This window comes from Salvelinus alpinus, chromosome 10 (assembly GCF_045679555.1).
Source record: "Salvelinus alpinus chromosome 10, SLU_Salpinus.1, whole genome shotgun sequence".
NCBI lineage: Eukaryota > Metazoa > Chordata > Actinopteri > Salmoniformes > Salmonidae > Salvelinus > Salvelinus alpinus.
The window spans coordinates 80170241-80193722 of NC_092095.1; the positions used below are offsets into that span (position 1 = coordinate 80170241).

At 45.5% G+C, this 23482-nt stretch overlaps 2 protein-coding genes across 3 annotated transcripts in view; one reads left to right on the top strand and one right to left on the bottom strand.

The window, feature by feature from the left end:
• rbm26 (RNA binding motif protein 26) overlaps positions 1–17045 on the bottom strand; it is a 61526-nt gene extending 44481 nt beyond the window's left edge. Inside the window, exons 1-12 of one of the 2 annotated variants that reach the window (XM_071330940.1) lie at positions 16631–17045; positions 16207–16325; positions 15722–15870; positions 15357–15445; positions 13985–14271; positions 13447–13737; positions 10778–11017; positions 9330–9455; positions 8412–8549; positions 8079–8190; positions 903–1086; positions 236–460 (exon numbers count right to left, since the gene is read on the bottom strand). In XM_071330940.1, coding sequence (XP_071187041.1) covers positions 236–460; positions 903–1086; positions 8079–8190; positions 8412–8549; positions 9330–9455; positions 10778–11017; positions 13447–13737; positions 13985–14271; positions 15357–15445; positions 15722–15870; positions 16207–16325; positions 16631–16689 — 2019 coding nt within the window. In that variant the 5' untranslated portion in view covers positions 16690–17045. The remainder of the gene's footprint in view (positions 1–235; positions 461–902; positions 1087–8078; positions 8191–8411; positions 8550–9329; positions 9456–10777; positions 11018–13446; positions 13738–13984; positions 14272–15356; positions 15446–15721; positions 15871–16206; positions 16326–16630) is intronic. The other variant, XM_071330939.1, reaches the window with a different exon arrangement.
• LOC139532836 (uncharacterized) lies at positions 1450–5211 on the top strand. The gene is made up of 9 exons (XM_071330941.1): positions 1450–2227; positions 2315–2491; positions 2582–2643; positions 2726–2812; positions 2900–2941; positions 3010–3183; positions 3263–3951; positions 4233–4344; positions 4439–5211. The coding sequence occupies exons 1-7, from the start codon at positions 2131–2133 to the stop codon at positions 3296–3298; spliced, it is 675 nt and encodes a 224-aa protein (XP_071187042.1). The 5' UTR covers positions 1450–2130; the 3' UTR covers positions 3299–3951; positions 4233–4344; positions 4439–5211.
• Positions 17046–23482: the final 6437 nt, after the last annotated feature.

Consider the following 23482-nt stretch of genomic DNA (forward strand, 5'->3'; position numbering starts at 1 on the left):
AACAGACTAGATCAACAACATAACACAGAAGGCCAAATGTGTTGCAGTACGCCCCGACCAGCAGGAAAAACACAGGATCTGAGGCCACTAATAATGAATGACCATTGGACAAAATGGCTGAAAGCTGCTTCCTAAAACCAAGTGCACCACTTTTGACCAGGGTCCATCGGTCTCTGGTGGAAAAGTAGTGCACTTTTAAAGAGAATAGGCTGCCATATTTGGGATGTAGACTTACCATGAGTGACTGTGGTTGATGGTGTTGCTGTCCCTGCGGTCCCATTCCCTGCGGTCCCATTCCCTGCGGTCCCATTCCCTGCGGTCCCATCCCGTCCTCACAGTGCCAGAGGACTCTAATGAAGCGGTTGTTGAGAACGGCTTCAGGACTCTGCAGAGCACGCTTAGCCTCCTCATGACTGTCAAACTGGATCAGGGCCCCCTCCGGGTCATTACCATAGGTTACCTAGAGGGGGGAGAGAGACAGAGAGACAGAGAGAGAGAGCGATAGAGAGAGACACAGACAGAGAGAGGAGAGAGAGGAGACAGAGCAAGGAGGAGAGAGAGGAGAGAGAGAGATAGACACCGAGAGAGGAGAGAGAGGAGACAGAGCAAGGAGGAGAGAGAGAGGAGGGAGACACAGAAAGGAGAGAGGAGAGAGTGAGGAGGAGAGAAAGAGAGAGACACAGACAGAGAGAGGAGAGAGAGAGGAGAGAGAGGAAGGAAGACAGGAGGGAGGGTGAGCAGGGGGAGGGAGGAAGGAGCAAGAGAGGAAGCACGGAAGATAGGGTTATGTTAACCCTCACCTCACTAAGAAGTAGTGCACTAAATAGGAAGTAGTGTGCCAATAATGCCAAAAAAACATGACAGCTTAAAGCAGAAAGGTATCGTTAGCCAATCAGTCTAACCTGCAGGTTGACGATAGTCCCGAACTTGCTGAAGTGTTCGTTGAGCTTGGAGATGTTGTTGAGACCCTGAGGGATCTGACGGACCGCCAGCTTGGTGTTAGACCCAAACGGAGCCTTCTGGTTCTGGTGATGAGGGTTCTTGTTGTGGAACCCACCCTGGAGGTTCTGCTGGTTGAAGTTAGGTCTGACAGAACACATGGAGAACAGAGGAAACAGCTACTGTACTGCTTGTTGTTTACACAGGAACAGCTCCTGTACTGCTTGTTGTTTACACAGGAACAGCTCCTGTACTGCTTGTTGTTTACACAGGAACAGCTCCTGTACTGCTTGTTGTTTACAAAGGAACAGCTCCTGTACTGCTTGTTGTTTACACAGGAACAGCTCCTGTACTGCTTGTTGTTTACACAGGAACAGCTCCTGTACTGCTTGTTGTTTACACAGGAACAGCTCCTGTACTGCTTGTTGTTTACACAGGAACAGCTCCTGTACTGCTTGTTGTTTACAAAGGAACAGCTCCTGTACTGCTAGTTGTTTACACAGGAACAGCTCCTGTACTGCTCGTTGTTTACAAAGGAACAGCTCCTGGGGCCTGTTGCACAAAAGTAGAATTAAGACATCCGGGATAAATGACTCAGCTGAGCTCAATGAAGCCAAAACATGTGCGTCCAGGCTTAATTGGTTGCACAAAGACCAAGCCAGGATGAGCAGACACGGATTCATTAAGCCAGGTGAAACCAATCCTGGATAGGTGCGCGCTCACGGCTCACTCAAATAGACCCCGCCACAGATCACAGATTAACTGATTTACCATGGCAACTAGAGCCGCGTACTTTTCCCCGTCGGAAGCACAAATCCTCATGGAGGCATACGAGGAGGTAAAAGATATAATTAAGAAGAAAGGCAACACCGCCACAGTGATAAAGCAAAGAGAAAAAGCGTGGCAAAGTATTGCAGACCGCCTGAATGCGTAAGTAGTGCACAATTACACACTCACCGCTCCGCTGAAACATCACAATTACAATTCAAATATTTAATTCACATCTCCAAAAATGCAGTTGTACTGTAATTATGAAACGGTTAAATTTTTAATTGAAATGCACTGCAGATATGAGTGAAATTGTGTAAAGTAACTCCATCACACTGTATAAAGCTATGATAAATTTTTTGATATTTTTACTGAAAACAAGACAAAAATACCAAGTAATTTTTTGCAGTGTGACTCCATTAAATGTGTGTGTGTGTGTGTGTGTGTAGATTAAACATGAACGGGCCAAAACGGACATGGCAGCAGGTCAAAATCAAATACAAGAACATTCTGCAGAATGGTATGGTCCCTGACTAATATTTAACAAAGCACAAGCATATATTGTACCCAGAAGGTGCCTGCTCACACATTGTCTGTACTGTTTTAGCAGTGAAAAAGAATACCCACAGACAAGGCACGGGTGGTGGGTCACCAAAGGCTGACCTTACCCCAGCAGAGGACATGGCCTTGGAGCTAAATAAAGGCAGGCCTGTCTTAGAGGGGATCCCTGGGGGGAAAGAGACGAGCATAGGTTCCTCCCAAGATGCCACCCGCTTCATTCAAGGTATGTCCTTCCATCTCTACATGGGATACAACCACATTCATATTGAATCAATTTGGACTGTCTGACTTTGGTTTACCTATTGCCTTGCAGTGTCTGGCAGCACTGTGTTCCTGTTAGAGCCACCAGCACAAGCACCAGACGATGCTGATCCAGTGAGTACTCCATCAAAGGCATACTGTAGGCCTGGCATGTCTTGTCTACTAGCTTCAATATGAATCCGATTAAATGTGATAGGGTGAAGGCCCCAGTGCAGCAGCAACAGCACATGATGGAGACGATGATGAGGAGGAGACCATCTCTCTGGATTCCAGAAGGCATGAGGTATCATGTTAAGACTGTGAAAGTACTATTTACTCTACAATGGTGAGGAGTCCTCATCAAAATCAAAAAATCTAATTTCTTTTACAGGACCCAGATGCTATACAGTGGGAAAACCAGCCTGGCAACATAGTGCGTATTAATAAAAGGACACCACATCCTGCCAAATTCCAGCTGCGCTAATTGTATTGTGTTCACAGAGCTCACAAGCTATCAGAAAGTTGTATGGCAACCACCTCCGGCGCCAAATAGAACTGGCAGACATAGACATTCAGTACAAGAAGAAAAAGATGGAAAATCTTGCACTGGAGTCCGAAATAAAAAAGAGGACAATTAGGAAACTGGACCTTGAAATAAAAAAACTTGAGAGGGAGGTGAGATATGCCTTCAATGTACACTGTATGCTAACTGTAACACAAATGTATTAATCATTATTTTTCTTTCCTCCCCCAGCTCCAAGAAGATGACACAGCTCAAAATAAAAATTAGGTATATTCTCGTAAAGTCAAGTGAGCCATGACATATGAGCTCTTATTGTGAGCACACAGGACGGTGGCATCTTTCTAAGGTTTTTTTTATTTTCCCAGCAATCAGTACAACCAAGTCATCGTTATAAGGCATCGCCCTCTTTTGCCCACCCCCCCAGCACCAGGTGTGGCCACTAGCCTATATGAAGGCCCAAAATTGTGTGTTCCTTTCTGCTCTGACAATGGCATGCCCATTCGTGCGAGATGTGGTGGATGAAGAAGCACTTGTGCTGAGGAGAGCCTTCAGGCGAGAAAGGGTCTTCAGGGACCGGTTGGACCCACTGGCCTTCCCTGATGACCATCTATATGAAAGATACAGGTTTTCTGCAGATGGCATCAGGTATCTATGCAGACTACTGGGTCCCAGGATTAAGCACCGCACTGCACGGAGCCATGCACTGAGTGTGGAGCAAATGGTTTGTGTGGCCTTGCGCTTTTTTGCTAGTGGAGCCTTCCTGTACTCAGTGGGGGATGCAGAACAGCTGAACAAGGCCACAATTTGCCGCACAATAAGGAGTGTGTGTCTGGCTATCAAAGCATTAGCAGATGTCTTCATCTCCTTCCCTGGCCACAGAAGACTCTGTGACATCAAAGAGGAGTTCTATAGGATTGCAGGTAAGAGGATCTACAAATTACAGGACAACTGTTAACACATAGTAGGATACTCATTACTTTGTGTGACAGGTTTCCCCAATGTCATTGGTGCAGTGGACTGCACACACATAAGGATAAAAGCCCCCTCAGGTGCCCATGAGGCCGATTTTGTGAATAGGAAATCCTTTCACAGCATTAATGTTCAGGTGAACATAACTTTTTGATATTGTCCATTGACGAACACTCTGCATTGCCAGTGATGTGCATTGATTGGTGTAATATTCCTCATCTTATGATTTCAGATGGTCTGCAATGCTGACTGTGTGATCAGCAATGTTGTGGCAAAATGGCCTGGCTCAGTCCATGACTCCAGAATCTTTCGGGCCTCTGAAATCTATCAGTGCCTATCACAAGGTAAGCCACACAACCCCTATTTATAACCATCATGGCTGTGTCAAGAATATCACTGTGTTTATGAGGTAGTAATGATGAGATTTTGTGTTGACAGGTGAATTCTCTGGTGTGTTGCTGGGAGACAGGGGGTATGGCTGCCAGCCTTTTCTCCTGACACCTTTCACAGACCCCCAGGAAGCACAGCAGGCCTACAACCATGCCCATGCCAGGACCAGGGCCAGAGTTGAAATGACCTTTGGCCTCCTGAAGGCACGCTTTCACTGCCTTCACAAATTAAAGGTCAGCCCTGTTAGGGCATGTGATATTACTGTGGCTTGTGCTGTCCTCCACAATGTGGCCTGCCTGAGGAAGGAGAGGGCCCCCAGAGTGCCACCAGCCATGGACTGGGACAATCCGGCAATCTTCCCTGATGACGACAGTGGTCGGCTGCTGAGGGACCAATATGTGTTGAATTATTTTAGTTAATATGTGTGCTTTCAATTTTGGTTAAATATGTCCTGCGGTGGCAGAGGAATTTGGTTTTTTTTGGGTTCGTTTTTTGACGAATTTGGCCTCTTATGATGTTTGTGCGGTATACTGTGTGTAATACAAGGCTGCAGGGAGGCTACTGCATCCATTCATTTGTCTGTTCAGTTGATGTGTATGGATTTGTCCTGCATTTATTTTAGTGTGCAGACATGCAGGGTGTGTTATATACAGACCTTTGAATGTGTATGTATCATTTTGTATAATATGCTTGGATTCTGTGCTTTCCATCTTGTAGAGTCACTGTGACTTCAGTTTCGAAAGGAGCTGATGGTTTACCTGCTTTGTTTTGTCCTTATTCAATAAAGGAACATAATGTTACACATTGTGTTTTTATATTCATATGGAATGTGTATTTGTTTATATGACAGAGTACTAGGGCCACACTGAAGAAAAAGGATAAAGTCATAAATTTATGAGGCTGGTTCTTTCTGCAGAAAAGCTACATATTGTTTTTACAGTTTTGATACTTATGACAATGTGATACTTAATATTCTGGCACATCAGCATGTCTTTGTTTATGAAACCATACTGAAGTACAATTTCACGAAATGCCCCACATCTGTCATTTTAACAACTGTCCTCCTTTAAAACAACTGGTTACAATATTATGACTTGTGTTTTTTTCCCCTCTGTGGCCCTAATATTCTATCATTTTATATATAGCCTTATAGTCTATGGGAAACTGTAAATTATCTAATGATAGCAACATCATCTAAAAATCATTTTTTATCCAAAATCATTGAAATTAATGATCACAAACGTTTAAATAATAACAGTGGGTCTAGTTATATGTGATAACAATGTATAGTGAGCAGTGAAATAACTATTGGTTTCCATTTGTGGTGACTGCTGACTGACATTAGGGATGAGATTAAATAGATCCTGGAATTTAGCCTGGTCTGGAGCAGGCTAGCTCCACAGAATAAATCTCCATGGTAATTTATACCATAACATATCCTCCTGCCCCCTATCCATCTTTAGTGCAACCGGATTACGGATCAATTGAGCCAGGATCACCAAGATATCCTGGCTTAATCCCTTATCCTAGTTTTGTGCAACAGGCCCCTGTACTGCTCGTTGTTTACACAGGAACAGCTCCTGTACTGCTCGTTGTTTACACAGGAACAGCTCCTGTACTGCTCGTTGTTTACACAGGAACAGCTCCTGTACTGCTCGTTGTTTACACAGGAACAGCTCCTGTACTGCTCGTTGTTTACACAGGAACAGCTCCTGTACTGCTCGTTGTTTACACAGGAACAGCTCCTGTACTGCTAGTTGTTTACACAGGAACAGCTCCTGTACTGTTTGTTATTTACACAGGAACAGCTCCTGTACTGCTTGTTGTTTACACAGGAACAGCTACTGTACTGCTTGTTATTTACACAGGAACAGCTACTGTACTGCTTGTTGTTTACACAGGAACAGCTACTGTACTGCTTGTTATTTACACAGGAACAGCTCCTGTACTGCTTGTTGTTTACACAGGAACAGCTCCTGTACTGCTTGTTGCTTACACAGGAACAGCTACTGTACTGCTCGTTGTTTACACAGGAACAGCTCCTGTACTGCTCGTTGTTTACACAGGAACAGCTCCTGTACTGCTTGTTGTTTACACAGGAACAGCTCCTGTACTGCTTGTTGTTTACAAAGGAACAGCTCCTGTACTGCTTGTTGTTTACACAGGAACAGCTACTGGACTGCTTGTTGTTTACACAGGAACAGCTCCTGTACTGCTTGTTGTTTACAAGGTTCTTTGTGTAAAAAGGTTATTGACATGTTATACGAACTGAAAATCAAAATGGGACTTGAAACGGTTGTCCTTCTACTGTTGTGGTCTATGATGGTGTAATGTTCTGTATGAACCCCCAGGTATATTACCTGTTGTGGTCTATGATGGTGTAATGTTCTGTATGAACCCCCAGGTATATTACCTGTTGTGGTCTATGATGGTGTAATGTTCTGTATGAACCCCCAGGTATATTACCTGTTGTGGTCTATGATGGTGTAATGTTCTGTATGAACCCCCAGGTATATTACCTGTTGTGGTCTATGATGGTGTAATGTTCTGTATGAACCCCCAGGTATATTACCTGTTGTGGTCTATGATGGTGTAATGTTCTGTATGAACCCCCAGGTATATTACCTGTTGTGGTCTATGATGGTTTAACGTTCTGTATGAACCCCCAGGTATATTACCTGTTGTGGTCTATGATGGTTTAACGTTCTGTATGAACCCCCAGGTATATTACCTGTTGTGGTCTATGATGGTTTAACGTTCTGTATGAACCCCCAGGTATATTACCTGTTGTGGTCTATGATGGTTTAATGTTCTGTATGAACCCCCAGGTATATTACCTGTTGTGGTCTATGATGGTGTAATGTTCTGTATGAACCCCCAGGTATATTACCTGTTGTGGTCTATGATGGTGTAATGTTCTGTATGAACCCCCAGGTATATTACCTGTTGTGGTCTATGATGGTGTAATGTTCTGTATGAACCCCCAGGTATATTACCTGTTGTGGACTATGATGGTGTAATGTTCTGTATGAACCCCCAGGTATATTACCTGTTGTGGACTATGATGGTGTAATGTTCTGTATGAACCCTCAGGTATATTACCTGTTGTGGTCTATGATGGTGTAATGTTCTGTATGAACCCCCAGGTATATTACCTGTTGTGGTCTATGATGGTGTAATGTTCTGTATGAACCCCCAGGTATATTACCTGTTGTGGACTATGATGGTGTAATGTTCTGTATGAACCCCCAGGTATATTACCTGTTGTGGACTATGATGGTGTAATGTTCTGTATGAACCCTCAGGTATATTACCTGTTGTGGTCTATAACGAATCAGGGTGTGTGTGTGTGTGTGTGTGTGTGTGTGTGTGTGTGTGTGTGTGTGTGTGTGTGTGTGTGTGTGTGTGTGTGTGTGTTCCTACTTGTCGGACCAAGGTGTGTGTGTGTGTGTGTTCCTACTTGTCGGACCAAGGTGTGTGTGTGTGTGTGTGTGTGTGTGTGTGTATTCCTACTTGTCGGACCAAGGTGTGTGTGTGTGTGTTCCTACTTGTCGGACCAAGGTGTGTGTGTGTGTGTGTGTGTGTGTGTTCCTACTTGTCGGACCAAGGTGTGTGTGTGTGTGTGTGTGTGTGTGTGTGTGTGTGTGTGTGTGTGTGTGTGTGTGTGTGTGTGTGTGTGTGTTCTTACTTGTCGGCCCAGGGTTTCTTGAGGGGCATCACTCCGTGGTGTGAGACATCAGATCTCTTCCTAGAGGCCGAGTCCAGAACGATCCTCATTCTGTTGCTGTTGGGCATCTGATCTGGGAATTCATTAAACAACGATGTGACGGGATCGACTAGATCAGACGAGGCCTTGACCAGTCAGGTTAGAGAACCTCTCTCTCTCTCTCGCCTCTCTTTCCTCTCCCCTCTCTTTCCTCTCCCCTCTCCCCTCTCTCTTCCCTCTCTAATATAACAACACATTGCAGTCCCACCTTCCCTCTGACTCCACATCTAGACTGGTTGTGTTTAGGTGTTGTACCTCTGTGAGGCAGGTCGTCCCCCATCGTCAGTCCTATGAGGTTGGGTCTTTGGGCGTTGACTCTGTGGCGATATAGAGGCCTGGAGGTGTCGGTGAGGCTGGGGTCTTCTGGGTTATACATGTCAGAGTCATACAGGTCTGGGAGAGAGACCGAAACACAGACTTAGAGACAACGACAACACAGACTTAGAGACAACACAGACTTAGAGACAACACAGACTTAGAGACAACACAGACTTAGAGACAACACAGACTTAGAGACAACACAGACTTAGAGAGAGACCACAACACAGACTTAGAGAGAGACCACAACACAGACTTAGAGAGAGACCACAACACAGACTTAGAGAGAGACCACAACACAGACTTGGAGAGAGACCACAACACAGACTTAGAGAGAGACCACAACACAGACTTAGAGAGAGACCACAACACAGACTTAGAGAGAGACCACAACACAGACTTAGAGAGAGACCACAACACAGACTTAGAGAGAGACCACAACACAGACTTAGAGAGAGACCACAACACAGACTTAGAGAGAGACCACAACACAGACTTAGAGAGAGACCACAACACAGACTTAGAGAGAGACCACAACACAGACTTAGAGAGAGACCACAACACAGACTTAGAGAGAGACCACAACACAGACTTAGAGAGAGACCACAACACAGACTTAGAGAGAGACCACAACACAGACTTAGAGACAAAACATTTCCCCTCTGAAAGACACACGGATACAGAGGTTGGAGAGGTAGATAACAACGGTACAATGTGGCCTACAGTTAAGAGAACTAAATGCTTTTTGCTCGAGGGCACAACGGCAGGAGATTGACACTTAAGACAACCCCTCTGGTTGTCAACTCACACACACACACACACACACACACACACACAGCTCCGTCTCATCCCTACCTGGTGAGAAGAGAGGAGGTGGGGGCTGGGGGATGGAGGGTCGTGTCCCTGTGGTTACAATAGTGGGAACAGAGCTGGTGATGGAGTTAGGAGGAGTGTCCATCCCTGATGCCTGGAGAGAGGGACCTGTGGGGGGGGGGGGGACACAGAATTAAATAAAACACCAGAATGGTTCCTGATCAAGATGGCTGCCATCATCACAACATTCTAGAACGACATCAACACACTCTAGTGAATTAGAGTCTCTCGGGAGATCTTTAAAAAAGGAAGGCAAACACCCTATTGGCTATGGTCAATAGCAGCTCACCCTATAGGGAAGAGGGTTCCATTTGGAACGCCAACAAACACCCTATTGGCTATGGTCAATAGCAGCTCACCCTATAGGGAAGAGGGTTCCATTTAGAATGCCAACAAACACCCTATTGGCTATGGTCAATAGCAGCTCACCCTATAGGGAGGAGGGTTCCATTTGGAATGCCAACAAACACCCTATTGGCTATGGTCAATAGCAGCTCACCCTATAGGGAAGAGGGTTCCATTTAGAATGCCAACAAACACCCTATTGGCTATGGTCAATAGCAGCTCACCCTATAGGGAGGAGGGTTCCATTTGGAATGCCAACAAACACCCTATTGGCTATGTTCAATAGCAGCTCACCCTATAGGGAAGAGGGTTCCATTTGGAACGCCAACAAACACCCTATTGGCTATGGTCAATAGCAGCTCACCCTATAGGGAGGAGGGTTCCATTTGGAACGCCAACAAACACCCTATTGGCTATGGTCAATAGCAGCTCACCCTATAGGGAGGAGGGTTCCATTTGGAATGCCAACAAACACCCTATTGGCTATGGTCAATAGCAGCTCACCCTATAGGGAGGAGGATTCCATTTGGAACGCCAACAAACACCCTATTGGCTATGGTCAATAGCAGCTCACCCTATAGGGAAGAGGGTTCCATTTGGAACGCCAACAAACGCCCTATTGGCTATGGTCAATAGCAGCTCACCCTATAGGGAAGAGGGTTCCATTTGGAACGCCAACAAACACCCTATTGGCTATGGTCAATAGCAGCTCACCCTATAGGGAGGAGGGTTCCATTTGGAACGCCAACAAACACCCTATTGGCTATGGTCAATAGCAGCTCACCCTATAGGGAAGAGGGTTCCATTTGGAACGCCAACAAACACCCTATTGGCTATGGTCAATAGCAGCTCACCCTATAGGGAGGAGGGTTCCATTTGGAACGCCAACAAACGCCCTATTGGCTATGGTCAATAGCAGCTCACCCTATAGGGAAGAGGGTTCCATTTGGAATGCCAACAAACACCCTATTGGCTATGGTCAATAGCAGCTCACCCTATAGGGAAGAGGGTTCCATTTGGAATGCCAACAAACGTGTCTTAAGTCACGGACTCGTTATGACAAGATGGATCTACTGAATTCCTACCTGGTGGCAGGCTGGGTGGCAGGCTGGGTGGCATGGACACGGGGGGACGGAGGTTGACGGGCGGTGGGGTCATGAGAGGGGGAGGTCCTGGCGGGGGCGGTAGGCCGGGCGGGGGCTGGGCGACCCCCGGGATAGGGGGAGGGGCTTGGAACATGTTTGGTAGATTAACGTCCTCCACCACCACTGGGTCAATGCCGTGGTCGAACGGGCAGATGTCTCCGCGCATACAGAAGCCCTTCTCTGGAACACATCGATAATATACAGGACCAGTCAAACGTCTGGACACACCTACTCATTCAAGGGTTTTTCTTTATTTTTTACTATTTTCTACATTGTAGAATAATAGTGAAGACATCAAAACTATGAAATAACACATTATGGAATCATGTAGTAACCAAAAAAAAGTGTTAAACAAATCAAAATATATTTTAGATTTGAGATTCTTCAAAGTACCACCCCTTTGCCTTGATGACAGCTTTGCACACTTGGCATTCTCTCAACCAGCTTCATGAGGTAGTCACCTGTATGGCAAGAACATCTCAAATAAGCAAAGAGAAGCGACAGTCCATCATTACTTTAAGACATGAAGGTCAGTCAATACGGAACATTTCAAGAACTTTGAAAGTTTCTTCAATGCAGTCGCAAAAACCATCAAGAGCTATGATGAAACTGGCTCTCATGAGGACTGACACAGGAAAGGAAGACCCAGAGTTACCTCTGCTGCAGAGGATACGTTCATTAGAGTTACCAGCCTCAGAAATTGCAGCCCAAATAAATGCTTCACAGAGTTCAAGTAACAGACATCTCAACATCAACTGTTCAGAGGCGACTGCGTGAATCAGGCCTGTGCTCAGCATATGTGGGAACTCCTTCAAGACTGTTGGAAAACCATTCCAGATGAAGCTGGTTGAGAGAATGCCAAGAGTGTGCAAAGCTGTCATCAAGGCAAAGGGTGGCTACTTTGAAAAATGTCAAATATATAGGTTTGATTTGTTAAACACTTTTTTGGTTACTATATGATTCCATATGTGTTATTTCATAGTTTTGATATCTTCACTATTATTCTACAATGTAGAAAATAGTAAAAATAAAGAAAAACCCTTGAATGAATTAGGTGTGTCAACCTTTGACTGGTTCTGTACATTAAACAGATAGAGGACAGTTAGATACCAGCTGTTATATCTCCATACACACAGAAGTCCTTCTCTGGAAGACAACCAATAATATATAGTAACACACAATAATATATAGCTAGAGGACAGTTAGATACCAGCTGTTATATCTCCATACATACAGAAGTCCTTCTCTGGAAGACAACACAACAATAATATATAGTAACACAGTTAGATACCAGCAGTTAGACACCAGCTGTTAGACACCACCAGTTAGACACCAGCAGTTAGACACCAGCAGTTAGACACCAGCAGTTAGACACCAGCAGTTAGACACCAGCAGTTAGACACCAGCAGTTAGACACCAGCAGTTAGACACCAGCAGTTAGACACCAGCAGTTAGACACCAGCAGTTAGACACCAGCAGTTAGACACCAGCTGTTAGACACCAGCTGTTAGACACCAGCAGTTAGACACCACCAGTTAGACACCACCAGATAGACACCACCAGTTAGACACCACCAGATAGACACCACCAGATAGACACCAGCTGTTAGACACCAGCAGTTAGACACCAGCAGTTAGACACCAGCAGTTAGACACCAGCAGTTAGACACCAGCAGTTAGACACCAGCAGTTAGACACCAGCTGTTAGACACCAGCTGTTAGACACCACCAGTTAGACACCACCAGTTAGACACCACCAGTTAGACACCACCAGTTAGACACCACCAGTTAGACACCACCAGTTAGACACCACCAGTTAGACACCACCAGTTAGACACCACCAGTTAGACACCACCAGTTAGACACCACCAGTTAGACACCACCAGTTAGACACCACCAGTTAGACACCAGCAGTTAGACACCAGCTGTTAGACACCAGCTGTTAGACACCAGCTGTTAGACACCAGCTGTTAGACACCAGCTGTTAGACACCAGCTGTTAGACACCAGCAGTTAGACACCAGCAGTTAGACACCAGCAGTTAGACACCAGCAGTTAGACACCAGCTGTTAGACACCAGCTGTTAGACACCAGCAGTTAGACACCAGCAGTTAGACACCAGCAGTTAGACACCAGCTGTTAGACACCAGCAGTTAGACACCAGCAGTTAGACACCAGCCGTTAGACACCAGCCGTTAGACACCAGCCGTTAGACACCAGCCGTTAGACACCAGCCGTTAGACACCAGCCGTTAGACACCAGCCGTTAGACACCAGCCGTTAGACACCAGCCGTTAGACACCAGCCGTTAGACACCAGCCGTTAGACACCAGCCGTTAGACACCAGCCGTTAGACACCAGCTGTTAGACACCAGCTGTTATATCTCCACACATACACAACAACCCATTGTGAAGAAGCACAAATAGACAGTTAGATACAGAAGTCCTTTTCCAGGAACAGACAGACAGAAAGAATACAAAAATCCCTCCAAACATCCTCCTTGTCCTGTACATCTGTCAGTCATACTGATCCCGGGACTCTAAAAGACACGTCTCGTTGTAAAAACTAAAAAAACTAACATCTCAGGCATGTCAACTTCCTTCCTGCTTACCGTCGTAGTCACGGCAACGTTTCCTTTGCTGAGGGGGCGGACCCCGGTTGAAGGGCGGCGGCGGAAGGGGCCGGTCCAGTGACTGATCCGGGTGGAAGTCCGACCAGCTGTCCGTCACCGAGGTGTTGCTGTGGTTACCTTGAGGGGCGATCACCGTGATGGTGCTGCTGAGGGTCGGCACGGGGAACGTGGTGGTTGCCGTGGGGATCGGCAGGAGGCCTTCGCCAGCTCCAACCTCCGTCCCCCGGTCTCCTCGGTCGGGCTCATACTTTGACTTCCCAGCATCCCGCTCTGTGATCAGAAGGATTAGCGGCAGGAAACAGGAAACAGTCATGATATCTAGAGCAGGTGTAGAGCTGTTGGATGTGCATGTTTTTGTTCCACCCCAACACTAGTCTAACAGCCAGACATACTGACTTACAATAGAAATCAACAAATCATAGTCCTATGTCTAAACCTTGATTATTTGAATCAGGTGTGCTGGGCAGGAACAAAAACCTGCACAGAACCAGAGTTGTTCTGTCTCCCTCCCTCTCACCTCTGCTCTTGGAGTTGCTCCTGCTGTGACTCCTGCTACCGCGGTCGCGGTCTCTCTCCCGGTCCCTGGCCCGGTCCTTGCTCCTGCTGTGACTCCTGCTACTGCGGTCGCGGTCTCTCTCCCGGTCCCTGGCCCGGTCCTTGCTCCTGCTCCTACTGCGGCTGTAGCTACCGCTACGACCCCTCCTCCGGTTGTAACGGTCCCGGTACGAATCCCGTCTCGGGGGGATGCGGTCGTAATCGTTTCGCTTCCTGGTACGGTCCTCCCTTTTACGGCCATCCCCTCGTCTGACAAATGACAGAGAAGGGGAGAAGGGTGGAGAGAGAGAAGGGGGGAGAGAGAGAAGGGGGGAGAGAGAGAAGTCACTTAGCCAACATCCCAGTGAACAGTAGTGGAGGACAGAGACCTGTAGACAGGAACATTTAAGGATCCGTCTCATATAGCACCCTATACACTATATAGTGTACTACTATTGACCAGTTCACACTGACCTGCCGTCTCTGCTGTAGTTCACACTGACCTGCTGTCTCTGCTGTAGTTCACACTGACCTGCTGTCTCTGCTGTAGTTCACACTGACCTGCTGTCTCTGCTGTAGTTCACACTGACCTGCTGTCTCTGCTGTAGTTCACACTGACCTGCTGTCTCTGTTGTAGTTCACACTGACCTGCTGTCTCTGCTGTAGTTCACACTGACCTGCTGTCTCTGCTGTAGTTCACACTGACCTGCTGTCTCTGCTGTAGTTCACACTGACCTGCTGTCTCTGCTGTAGTTCACACTGACCTGCTGTCTCTGCTGTAGTTCACACTGACCTGCCGTCTCTGCTGTAGTTCACACTGACCTGCCGTCTCTGCTGTAGTTCACACTGACCTGCTGTCTCTGCTGTAGTTCACACTGACCTGCTGTCTCTGCTGTAGTTCACACTGACCTGCTGTAGTTCACACTGACCTGCCGTCTCTGCTGTAGTTCACACTGACCTGCCGTCTCGGCTGTAGTTCACACTGACCTGCTGTCTCTGCTGTAGTTCACACTGACCAGCCGTCTCTGCTGTAGTTCACACTGACCTGCTGTCTCTGCTGTAGTTCACACTGACCTGCTGTCTCTGCTGTAGTTCACACTGACCTGCTGTCTCTGCTGTAGCGGGAGCTGGACGGGGGGGATGTAGTTCACACTGACCTGCTGTCTCTGCTGTAGTTCACACTGACCTGCCGTCTCTGCTTCAGTTCACACTGACCTGCTGTCTCTGCTGTAGCGGGAGCTGGACGGGGGGCTGTAGTTCACACTGACCTGCTGTCTCTGCTGTAGTTCACACTGACCTGCTGTTTCTGCTGTAGTTCACACTGACCTGCTGTCTCTGCTGTAGTTCATACTGACCTGCTGTCTCTGCTGTAGCGGGAGCTGGACGGGGGGCTGTAGTTCACTCTCCTGGAGAACTTCTTGCCCCAGTCCTCCTCACGACTTGGCTGGAAAACACAAGTTTGAACTCTAAGATCCTGAAAGTAGCAGTAGATAAACTGCATTGATCTCATCCTGTTTACAAATTTACAAATATCCCACTTCCTGTTTACAAAGAATACGATTGAACAATAGATGTCTACTGTCAGACTGTGGTGTGTAACCTTCCATGCCAGTTGTGTGGAGGCACTAAATTCTACCACAGCTGTTTCCTGTAGCATCACTGTTAAAGTAAACATGCCCTTTAAGTGTCGGTGCCTTTAAACAGGACTCGGGCCAGTCACCTCATCTTTCCTCTGGTCGTCTTTGTCCGTCCTGGTCAGGTGTACCGCCGCTTTGGCCGCGGAGGCTGGCTGATGGTCCTGCTGCTGAGGTAGGTAGTAGCTTTTGGAGTTGACAGCTTCAAACAGTCTATCGACAAAGGTCTGCGTCTCTGAGGAGAAGACAGGAGAGGGAACGAGGGGTGGTTGATGAGGGGGAGAGGAGGACAAGGGGGCATGAATAGTGGGGCTGACACCGACACATTGCATATTAGGTAACCAATGACTATCAGTCACTGTGTGTATAGTTCCAAATGCAACACTATGACCAATTTAGTGCACTACTTTTAACCAATGTAATGCACTATAAAAAGAGAATAGGATGCATCCTCAGTCACAGTCTGTGAAAAAAGTACCTCTGCTTTTCTCGACTTCGAGGCAGATGACGGCAACGTCACCACCACTTGTTGTCACAACTATAAACATGTGTTTTAAATAAGTAACGTTACCTTTCTGTAGAAATACGTCCAACTGGTCGATACATAGGGCTTTGAGTTCCGTCTCACTTTTGTCTTTCTTCACCAAGGCAACGACGTATTTAGCGAGGGCAGAAGGATCCGCATCACAACTATAACAGGGAAAGTGTCAACACAAAACACACAGTTAGCCATGCCAACTCTTGCTATACAACAACAAATTACCTAGAATATATCCTTACCATACTAAGAAGACCAATCGATTACAAGATTTCAGACAATTTATCAACTATAAACTGCTATTTTGTTTTGAAATATCTAGTCACATGATAGAAACATTAACAAGCTAGTCAGTTAGCATCCAAACGATGCTAGCCTTGTCTTGAGTCATGTTGTTGCATCTGGTGCTGGCAAGCTAATGTTGCTAAACGGTTAGCCATCTAAGTTAGCTACTTACATGGGTTCGAGGGTTTTGAAAAGCCACGTTTTCAAGGAATCTAGGTTTTCAATTATCATTTTCAGACACCGGTCAACGTCTGTTCCACTTAGTAGCCAGGGTTAATTCTCCCTCGGGAATGTCTCTTAATGACAAGATACTGTAAGTCCAAAGACAAGAAGTCAACAAGCTAACGTTAGCTGTTAGTTACCGCCTTCTCTCTCAAACCTGCATGACTATTCAACACAAAAGGCTCAACGACTTGTTGTAGTTAGCTAGATTGTCTTGAGTGTGTTTCTTGCTTTTTAAATTCTTGCAATACAAAGGGGGAAGACAATTTGTTCACTGTTAAACTATTCCCTCAACTAGTTTGAATGTTCAGGCAATGCAGGCCTTCCCTCATTGCAAATAAATGGAGAATATTTACTCCCGTGTATTCTCGTTGACAGATATCGCGAGAATAAGAACGGACATGTCACATTGTAACTTGGCATAGTTGGTATTTATTAGGATCCCCATCGGCCGCTTCAAAAGCATCAGCAACTCTTCCTGGGGTCCACATGAAACATAATGACATAATACATAGTACATAACATTAATAGTGTTGATAAAACGTTTACTTGAGACAGGAGAACAAGTGGAGACATAGGACGAGGTGGATAATTTTATAATAAGGCCGTTTTATTCAAGTGTAAAGATATCAGGCAAAAACGTGCACGGCCCCTTTCTGTCAGATTCTTATGAAATCGTCGGAGAAGAGGCCGCTCTAAGCAGTACATACAGATTATATAGGCAACAAGCAAAGTAGGTTGATCTTGTCGTCTGGCCTTCCGATTGGTCGATCTGGGTCGTGGGTAGTCCTGCTCGTACCCGGTGTCGACGTTCCATTGGTTCTTGACATAGTTCTTTGTCTGGAGCTCCAACCCTGAGTTGTGTGTGTCTGAGTGATTGTCATGGGGGAGGGGAGTTGTGGGTGTCGTGCATGTGTCCAATGAGTCCAGCATATGTCCAATAGAAAGAGGGAGTGTGTATATTATGTCATCCATAGCTAATGTTGAGAAGTTGTCAAAACAAGTTACCAATATCTAATACAATTCCTTACAAATCCCCCTCTTCACGTCTCACAAGAGACGTGACATAAAGTATATAAAAAGACAAAACTAAAGGATAAAATTTGTCAGAAGACAAATTTTTGATTCCCTCTCTTCACGTCTCACAAGAGACGTGACATAAAAGTATCTTAGTCCTCAAATAGATAAACAGGTCCAGCTTCCCCATCATCAAGCAATGGGAACATTTGGGCCCTTTCCTGAATAGGGTCTATGGCGGCAGTGATAACACGACTAGCAAGCGTGCGCGCACATGGAATGCAACAGCATCCACAAAGTACAAGAATGCCTGCAAACACGGAAATAGATACTAGGATGGAGGAAACCAGCGTCTTATATTTCCCAAAAGCATCCATCCATGAGTCCCACATAGACGTGTCCACTCCAGAATGCTGTTTCATCTTACCATTAAGGGTACGGAGTCCCTCCAATACCTCAGTCAGACTCCCATCCGTAGCTGTATTGTTGGGAATGAAAGTACAGCACTGCTCACCAAACATGGCACAGACCCCCCCTTTCTCAGCCAATAACATATCTACCGCGATTCTGTTTTGAAATGCCATCAGGGATGTAGCTGCCAATTGTCCATGGACCACCTCAAATCCTTGTTGAGTCCAATTGCCCAGTTTCTGGACATTAAAATGAATGTAGTTAATTCTGTCCACATTTTTATTAACTGTACACCACCAACAGACAGAAGATTCAAACCCAGCTGTCACTTAGTCCACCAGTTTATATTCATCTGGCACCCCCTAGGGACACCACTAGCATCAATGTAAGTTGAGTCGTAAATAAGCAAGGACCAAAAAGGAGACCACTCCAATAACTACACCTGGAGTGGCCAACCACACATTAGTAACCCAAAAAACGAGAATATGTTAAACCCTCAGGTCCATCCCTCTATACAACCTGTACCAGGTGGGCTCGTCGCCACCCGGGAACTTCAAACCTTCACAACAGGGAGGACAAACATCACTTTTTATTCATTCGACAACATCAACTACAGCAAACCAAGGGTCCTCCTCTGTCAAGCCCACTTTCCTGCGGAAGCTTGTTTTCGTATCAGCCTCTCCAACTGGAGCATCAAGCAGCGGCATCATACCATAGGCCCTTTCCACATCTGTAACAGACTTCAAACAAGGTATGATACAGGCAACACAAAAATGAAAAACAACAACTAGTGTCAGATATCCAGTAATCATCATTGCAGTATACTTACCAAACCAACCACCCAGCCAGAGAACAGTCCACTCTCCTCCACACCTGCAAGACCCTTCATCTCCACTGATAACCTTGCCAACCCACTCAGCGCTTTTGAAATGCTCCCATCCGGACTAGTATTGTTTAGGGACAAACGTGCAACACTGTTCTCCAATCATTTTACATACACCTCCCTGGTTGGCCAGAATCATGTCCAGTTCTAGTCTATTTTGTCTACTGGTTTGAGAGGTAGCCTCCAATCGTTCAGCCATCCCCGTAAGTACTGTGTGGGTGTAGTTTAACAAATCATTGTTGATTATAGTAGATATAATTGATCCAAGCATTCTGCTTAGCATCAACAATAGCTGGGCCAAACTGGGCAATAGATGCCACAGGCCATCGTTCCTGTTTGATGTCTGGTATTCGTGGGGGACCCCTATTGGGACCCCAACAGGTTGGTGTGCATGTTATCTGTACCCTCGGACCAAGGAGCGTCACGGTTCTGCCGTCTCCTGGGTTGGTACCGAGTCTCTGTGTCATGTGCAGCTCCCAGAAGTTGATTAGCTGTAACCTCAATAATAGGCAATGGTGTTATCAGACTGGCCAAAACACATGTGCAACGACAATTTCCTTTCAAAATGGGGGTCAACTGCCTGGCAGGTCCACACATCCACCATACATCAGCAACACCTCTAGTTAATAGTGACATTAGTGATGCAGGCAGCAGTAGGGAACCTCCCATAGTCTCTACCTCTACCTGTACCAGTGTTACAGCTGTAATATCCTCCATATGCCTTAACTCCCCACGGTACCTTCTGGGGAGGTACTTCTGTACCAGATTGGAGAGCTTAGGTGATGGCGTGGAACTTGGTCTTGAAGTGGTGGAGGAGGCCGGCTGAACCCTGGTCCGTTAGAACTGGTGGTGGTTCTGGCAACACTGCGATGGTAACATCCCCATCGTATCCTAATCAGACAGCTCAGGACTGCAAGCAGTCCTGTAAAACCCCACCCTCTCCCAAAGAACACATCATCAGCCAGAGGTCAAACAACACTTTCACTTCTATGAACGTACACAGTGAGGAAAGGTCGGGGTCAGGGAATTTTCATTAAGGAGTTGACCCCCGAGCTTTATTAGCAACAGTTCTTCTCCTTAACTCTGTGATCATTCGGCAGTGTCAGTGTGCCTCACCCTCCAAGTGCGATATGCCCCCAGGTCGAGTGAATCACCTTCTCCTTTAATTCACCTGCAACGCATAAAATCCTGGACATACAGATTTGGATAACCACCAGTTTCTCATTTGTTTTATCTGATTATATATTTAACTTCTATACCTATTTGTTAGCTATAATTTTGAATTTTACATTAGTTTATTTTCCAATAGGCCCCATCCTATCCTAGACCACAATGTACCCCTCCCCCGTTTGATACCTGGCTCTGGCCAGGTATCAACCTTACCTACTCTAAATAATGACTTAGTACATTATAATATAGAAACGTCCCATTCATTCGCCGCATATCCAATTCTCCCTTGGGCGTACATTCATATCTATTTTTTTTTTTTTTTTTTTCCAATTCTCTGTCAAGTGACTTATCTACTTTAAAATGTATCTGTGCTGCTTATATATGTTAAACCCTTTCTCTCCTTTCTTATTTCACAGCCTACCTTGCTCATTTCCCGGTCCACCCTCCCCACTCTACTCTCAAACCTTCAAAGTCTCAACAGTGCGGGGTAGACCCATCTGTCTGCCTTTTTCTAATAATAGTCAATAACAACTATGTGTTCTTTTGCAATATTAACTAAGTGTCTCACTGTTTTGACTTTATCTATCCCAAATGGATTTAAAATAACAACATGTCTTATAGTGTCAATCTCTAAAGTCCTTACATAACCTTAATAAACCTATCTCTATCTTCTAATGGCCAAAACAAATGCTAACCTTATGGTCAAGAGTTATAAACTAGTATCCCAAATGACAGAAATTCATTATTCCCACTACATTCTCCCGTGAGTGATCAAGTCACCGGAAAATGCAATGAAAATAGGTCAAAAAGGTTACACCTACATTCGTGTTCCATACCATATCTAGGCATACCAAAAGAACCCTTCATCTTCTCAAAGTCCCTTGCCTAAATAAAACTCAGAAAGTAAAACTCCTATTCCAATATGAGTGTATTCTTTTAAGATATCTTGTCTCTGGGAACACGGAAAACCCCTTAACCCAAACGTTTACCACAAAAACAAAACCTAATAATTATGATAATACCCTTAAATCATTCGTTCTAAATTTCCCCGATGTTTCATGTAACACAACTGTGATAAACGTGTACTGTCCCTTTAAAAACTCCCTGCCAGCCATACCAGGTTGCGAGTCGTTCATTGTTCCCCATAATGAAAACAGATCACGTTTAGAATACGTTTACTTATTGTTCGAATTCTCTGGTGTTACCTAAACAAAAACCAATAACTTTCAGCAACTTTTGAAAAGTATCTCAAAGCTATAATGTACACATTTTCCCTCTAAATGACACAACCAATTTTCTCTAGCATAATTTAATACGACCACACCCGGTGGGGAAAGTACACATTTTATCCCGTTCCTCCTATAATACTCAATGCTAAATTCAAAGTTGTGGTTAAATATATGGATTTGCCAATTATTATCAAATGTTAAATATACAGGTTTAGTACTTTTATCAAATAGATTAGTATAGTTCAAATAAAGATATGCGTTTACTAGCGCTCAACCTGTGTTCAGAACGCAGCAACTAGCCAATATAATACCAAAAATGACTGTCTTATTCCTGCCTCTAGGCAAAACATCTAGTTACCCCAACTAAGTTTGGCAGCAAAACTATCGTATAAGTAAAATCGACTTCTCAACTTTCTCCATTCCAAAGTGTAAACTTACCATATACTTCGCTAAATTTATCTCGCATGTCACCCAATCCATAACAATAATATCATTAGTCTGTAAATTTAACCTGAATAAGTTATTAAACGTATTCTCTCTACTCCGAATTGGTTTTAAGTTTTTTTTTTTTTCTGTCACCAGCACTCAAACAGGCTCCTGGGAGACCGTTGAGTGCTGCAATACTGCCATCTTCTGTCCATTCTCTGTATAGCTCTCCACCCCCAAACTATTCTAAGAGTTATGAGTGTGTGGAGGAATATCACAAATAAGGGGCCAGATATCCCTAGTCTTGCCCAGGGAGGGAGAAATGTCCCTCTAAATGGGCGAGGTTCCTTTTTCAGGGGAGGCGGAGTTTGATGCCGCATCCCCTGAGTCAGGAATGTCTTCATTTGGAATCGGATTTAAGCTGTTTAAATCAGCTCTGACTTCTGTCAGTGTTCTAGAAGGGATTGGGGCTGGAGTGCAATGTGTGAGGTGGTGCCAAGGTGCGCCTGATTTACCTTTGACCTGGACTGAGTGTGAAGTAACCTCCCTCACTTCGTACTGTCCAGTCCACCTGGGTTCTAGCCACTTTCTCTTGTGGACTTTTACCCCACCCAGTCACCAATTTTTTACCTTCCGTGGTGCCGGATCTCTCGTCAGCTCCCCTTCTTGGACCTTGTGAATCTGTTTGGAGAGAGCTGCAGAAAGTTCCGTCAATTATCAGACATTACAATTTGTTGTACATCAAGGGCGGGCATATGACCTCCCTCCCTTGGTGAACCAAGCATGAGGAGAGAGATGGGTGCCTGCACCTGGAGAGGCTCTCATGGCCATCAACGCCAGGGGCAGGGCTTCAACCCAAATCAACTTCAAACCTGCACATACATTTGATTGGCGCGTTCCACGAGACTAACAGGTACCTATTTAGAGAACCTGTCTACCATAACTAACAGGTACCTTTTTCCATTTGTCACATTGTCTTGCCCCATATCTGTGTAATCTATGCTGATGTCCTGCTAACCCATTGTGGTCCAACAGTATGGACTGCTCCATGAGCATACGCTGAGTCGGTGTAGATGTTTACAGTCTTTCCTTCAGCTCTTTCCAGAGCTTGTGTCAACCCTATGATTTCAGCTAACTGGGCTGATGCAGGTGTGTGATGATGGCAGATTCCAAAGTCACATGTGATCTATCCGGGAGCTGCTGCACCATTGCGTATGCTGCTATGTTCCCTTCCTCTCCTCTATAGCAGCATCCATCTGTGTATAACCATAGGTCCGGGTTGGTGAGTGGTTCGTTCCCCAGGTCAGGTCTCAGTTTCAGTTCTTGTGCAGCTCTTTCTGCACAGGAGTGGGGCAGACCTTCTTCAGCATTGAGTGCGTCTGCCATGTTTTTGTCAGTGTTGACAAATGTGATGTGTGATTGTGTGCATTTATTCTGGATTTTCGTTTTTCTTTCTGAATTCTTTGCTCATCAGATATGCTGCAACCCCATGGTGGGTGTGTATTTCCAATGGATGGCACATTACCAAGTGGGCTGTTTTTTAATAGCTTTTGCCACTACAGCTACATACCTGGAGCATGTGGTTTGTCCTAGTTCAATGTGGTCCAGTTTGGAGGAGTGATACATCACCACTCTACTCTCCCCCTCTGTTTTGTACCTTCTTATA

What these genes read in the sequence shown, in the direction of transcription:
- LOC139532836 (XM_071330941.1), top strand. Translation starts at nt 2,131, where the DNA reads ATGTGTGTGTGTGTGTGTGTGTGTAGATTAAACATGAACGGGCCAAAA. An exon ending in TGCCACCCGCTTCATTCAAG is followed by an intron (nt 2,492 to 2,581) that starts GTATGTCCTTCC and finishes ATTGCCTTGCAG; the next exon opens with TGTCTGGCAGCACTGTGTTC. An exon ending in CACCAGACGATGCTGATCCA is followed by an intron (nt 2,644 to 2,725) that starts GTGAGTACTCCA and finishes TAAATGTGATAG; the next exon opens with GGTGAAGGCCCCAGTGCAGC.